We start from the raw sequence: 3,993 nt of genomic DNA on the forward strand, positions 1-3,993 counted from the left end.
CCAGGGCGGGGCGCCCCCCAGCCAATGTCCCCAGCAGTGGCAGGGAGGACAGTCCCAGCCCTGTGCCAGGGTCAGGCAGAGCTGGGAGCTGGCGCTCCACTGCCCTTGGTTTTCCCTGTTGGTTGGTGAACTGCTGGTGCTGCTATAGGGATCCCCTGGATAGGATTCCCCAGCAGAGCCTTGGAGATGCCTGAGGAACCCAGACCAGCCCTTAGGGGAGAAATCCCAATTCTTGCCCGTGAGCACTCAGGAGCAAGAGCAGGACAGGGTGAATGCACCCACAGGGTGAGCATCCCACCAGGACAAGGCCCTGTGTTCCCTCAGCCATGGCATCGCGGCACATGTGGAAAAACCCACTTGGGAGCCAGAGGTAAAACCCCACCAGCCTGGCCCACACTGCCACAACACAACCTCCCTCCCCTGGCTATTCTGAAGCCCCCAGGGGTGGATGTGCCATCAGCACTCCCCAGCTCCCAGAGCAAAGCAGGCAGAGCCTGGAGACTCCTCATGGGCAGCCAGGAGAGCACGGACAAGGCAGGCTCTGCCCACAGCCCTGGGAACTGGGAGCCGCTGACCTGGCTGGGAAGCAGAGGGCTTCCTACCTTGCTGATTTTCCTGCAGTTCTCCCGGAGCACAGTGTTGGTGTTCCTGGCCACCCTCCAGACCGCCAGCTCCTCGGGGCCCTGCAGGGTGCCGGCCCCCGCCTCCCGCAGGGACATGCTGATGTTGTAGATGGACAGCAGGATCTTCTGGTCCTGCAGAGGAGAAGCACAGGGCAGGGAGGGAGGCTCCGTGGCTCCCTGGGGGCTCAGCCCACGCCATGCCCCAGCCCCGGGTCCCTCTGTGCTCACCTTGTCCGAACGGCAAGCGGGCCCGGCCCTCCCGCTCCTGTACACCGACCCAGTCAGGTTCCTCTGCAGAAATGAAGCAAGAACATCCAGCCTCTCACAGGATCAGTGCCTCCCACTTGGAGCAAGGATCCCCCATTTAAACACAACCGCAATCTCCCATTTAAACAACAAACCCCAACGCTGCTGGCAAAGCAGCCGGCTCCACATGAAGGTTCCCTCCCCACATCCCTCCTCAGGGCTGCATCCAGCCCAGCAGCATTCCCAGGCCAGGGCTGGCCCCCGGCAGAGCGAGCCCTGCCTCGGCTCACCAGGTTCTGGAGCTCATGGAAGATGACTGCACGGTACTGCCGCAGGATCTTGGCGATGCTGCACCTCCTGCCTCTGCTCAGCACGGCCACCAGCAGGAGCAGCAGAACAGCACAGGACAGCACCCGGGGGAAAATCTGCCAGGGAAGGGCTCACAGTCAGCTGGGGATTACAGGATGTCCTGGGCTCTGCCTTCAACCCCTAGGCAGAAGCTCCACTGGACCTGTACCTGAAGATGCAACATGAGATGGAGGAGCCTCAGCTGTCTCCTCTCCCCAAGAACATCCTCCCAGATGAGCCATCATCCCTTGGGGCAAAACCCTCGGGAAACTGCTCCAGCCCGAGCCCAGCCCAGCAGCGCTGCCCATGGCACACACAGAGCTCTGTCTGACGCCAGCAGGTGGGTTCATGGCACAGAGCTATGCCAGGGGCCTGTGTCAGTCTGTGGGGCTCATCCCTGAGCTCTCTGCCCCAACATGGCTCCACTAGATCCCCACTTTGTGCCATTTCAAGGCCAGAGAGCCTCAAGTGCCAAAACCCAAGGGGGGCAGAGAGGGAGGTGCTGGGCTCCTTGGAGAGGAGCTGGAGGCAGGAGCTGTCTGGTCCCCACCAGCAACATCCACAGCTCAAACGGATCCAAAAACCCTCAAAAGGATGCTCCCACACCTCTGTAATACAGCATTTTCCCACCTCCCTTGCAGCTCAGGCTCATCCCAGGCCTGGGGGCCTTCACCACAAGCAGCACAAGCATCTGCTCTCCCAGCACATCCCAGCTGCCTCTGAGCTCCTGGCTCCAAACCTCCAGCAGCCCCGTGCTGGCCCATGCAGAGCGGGGAACCCCAGGGGCTGACACCTGAGCTGGCAGAGGGGCACAGGGAGGGGTGGATGGACCCTCCGAGGCAGGGATGATTCCCACAGCTTTGAAGAAAAGCCAGCACAAGCTCAAGTGACCAGGACTGGGGATATTTGAGCAGCCCAGCAGCAGCAGAGTGAGGATGGGGAGCTCAAAGTTTGTTCCAGGAAAGGAACCCAACAGCTCGACACGTCTCCACATTCTGAGGGATGGCACAGCCCTGGGGCCCCATCCTGGCATTTCTGTCATTTCACATTTTCAGGAAAAGTCCCCCCCAAACACACCCCCCTCCCAAACAACCCTCATGCTGCAGGTGTCAGGTCTGGGCAGGCAGAAAGCAGCTCAGCTCCTTCCAGCTATGCAAGCCCTGTGCTGCGGCCAAAGCGAGGGGGAAGGGGCCACAGCTCTGCCTGCAGCTCTGCCCGCTGCTCCCCACCTCAGCTCAGGGGTCACTGCCTTCCCCAGCACCTCTGCACTTGCTCTTCTGCTCCAAGAAGCCATAAGGATTTCCCTCACTGAATTCCAAGCCCAGGCACACTCCATCTGTCCTCTTTGGTGAGAACCTGGGGGGGTTTGTTTGTAAAATCCACACCTGCTCTGTGCTCCCTACTCAATCCTGGGCTGGACCTGGCTCCAAAAGGGTGAGGAAACCTTTTCCCATCCTCTTGCAGCTCAATGGGAGTGATGGAGGCTTAACATGAGGCAAAACTCAACACAGCACACTTCTGGGAACACATGGACACAACCACCACCTTGGAGCACGTGCAAAGAGAGGAGCAAACCCAGGTACAACCAGTAGAAACCCCACTGGGCTCTTCAGCATCCCTAATCACCACAGACCTTCCAGCAGAGCTGTGCTGAGCTCTATTTGGGAGCTGGGAAGGGCAGGGAAAAGCCTCCTTGTGCTGCTGGCTTTGCTCCCTGCAAACCACTGAGAGATCTGGCCCCAGAGGTGATTAAGCAGAGAGCTGAGGGTATAATCAAAGGAGAGCACTGCTTCCATGAGGACACCCTGGCCAAAGTCTAAGGGTTGCTCTCCAGAGGTCTCCTCTGCCAGGAAGGCAAGGCGGTGCAATTTTACCAAGAAAATGGGAATTACTTCCCTGAAGTGGTTTATTAAACAACTGGAACCCAGTTTCAGGAGAAAGCACACCATTTCCAGCATTCCAAGACAAGGCTGGGCTCAGTGTCCAGCCCAGAAGGAAGTGCAGAGCAGGCCAGGGAACAGCCAGGGCAGGAGGTCAGCAGGTGCTGTAGGTGCTTCCCCCCACCATGGAAAGCAGGAAAGCAGCAGTGACAAGAGAGGGATGCAGGGACACTGAGGTGGCAAATCCTGCTCCTGACTTCTCCCCTTTCAGGATGGAGGAGAACAAGTTCAGCAGCTGATTTAGGGTTATTCCTTCTGCCTTCACCCCCATCCCACAGCAGCAAGCTACAGGCAAGTGGCACATCCCTTCCTAGGGGAGAGCTGGCAGTGAAGGAGCAGCCTTGGGAAGCGTGGGTGCAGGACAGGCACAGCTAATCTCATCCTCACTCTAATCCTCCAGCAAATACGAGGAGATAAGGGGAATCACCATTGTTGATAGAGCAGCTCCTGCTGGCACTCATGACAGTACCAGGGAACCCCACCGGGGTCACCAGGTCCTTCCAGCCAGACTGTCCCCGAGTCCCTCCTACCCAAAGGGACTCTGTCACCTCCCAGAGCCCCAAGGCAGGGACAGACCCTCCAAGGACAGACCCTCTCTACCTCAGGACCAGCCAGATCCAAGCCCCATCGAGGTGTCGATGGTCTAAGCCTCATCCCAGACCCAGCAGCCTGATCCCAGCTGGACCAGCTTCCCCGGCCAGATCCCAGCCCCTTCCTCACGGAGTCCCAGCTCAGATCCTTAGAGGGGTCGCGATGGAACAAAGCCCCATTTGGATCCAGCCCAGCCCCATTCCAACTGCTCCAAGCCCTTTCCCAAGTGCTCTGGCCCCATCCCT

General features: G+C 59.2%; 1 protein-coding gene across 1 annotated transcript in view; it reads right to left on the bottom strand.

The window, feature by feature from the left end:
- The window catches only part of CUNH20orf204 (chromosome unknown C20orf204 homolog), a 4,753-nt gene extending 2,511 nt beyond the window's left edge, over positions 1–2,242 (bottom strand). The window contains exons 1-4 of the mRNA XM_031058049.1: positions 2,192–2,242; positions 1,160–1,294; positions 852–914; positions 603–755 (exon numbers count right to left, since the gene is read on the bottom strand). Coding sequence (XP_030913909.1) covers positions 603–755; positions 852–914; positions 1,160–1,294; positions 2,192–2,242 — 402 coding nt within the window. The remainder of the gene's footprint in view (positions 1–602; positions 756–851; positions 915–1,159; positions 1,295–2,191) is intronic.
- Between the last annotated feature and the right edge of the window lie 1,751 nt (positions 2,243–3,993).

Source organism: Geospiza fortis, unplaced genomic scaffold (genome assembly GCF_000277835.1).
Source record: "Geospiza fortis unplaced genomic scaffold, GeoFor_1.0 scaffold188, whole genome shotgun sequence".
Classification (NCBI taxonomy): Eukaryota; Metazoa; Chordata; class Aves; order Passeriformes; family Thraupidae; genus Geospiza; species Geospiza fortis.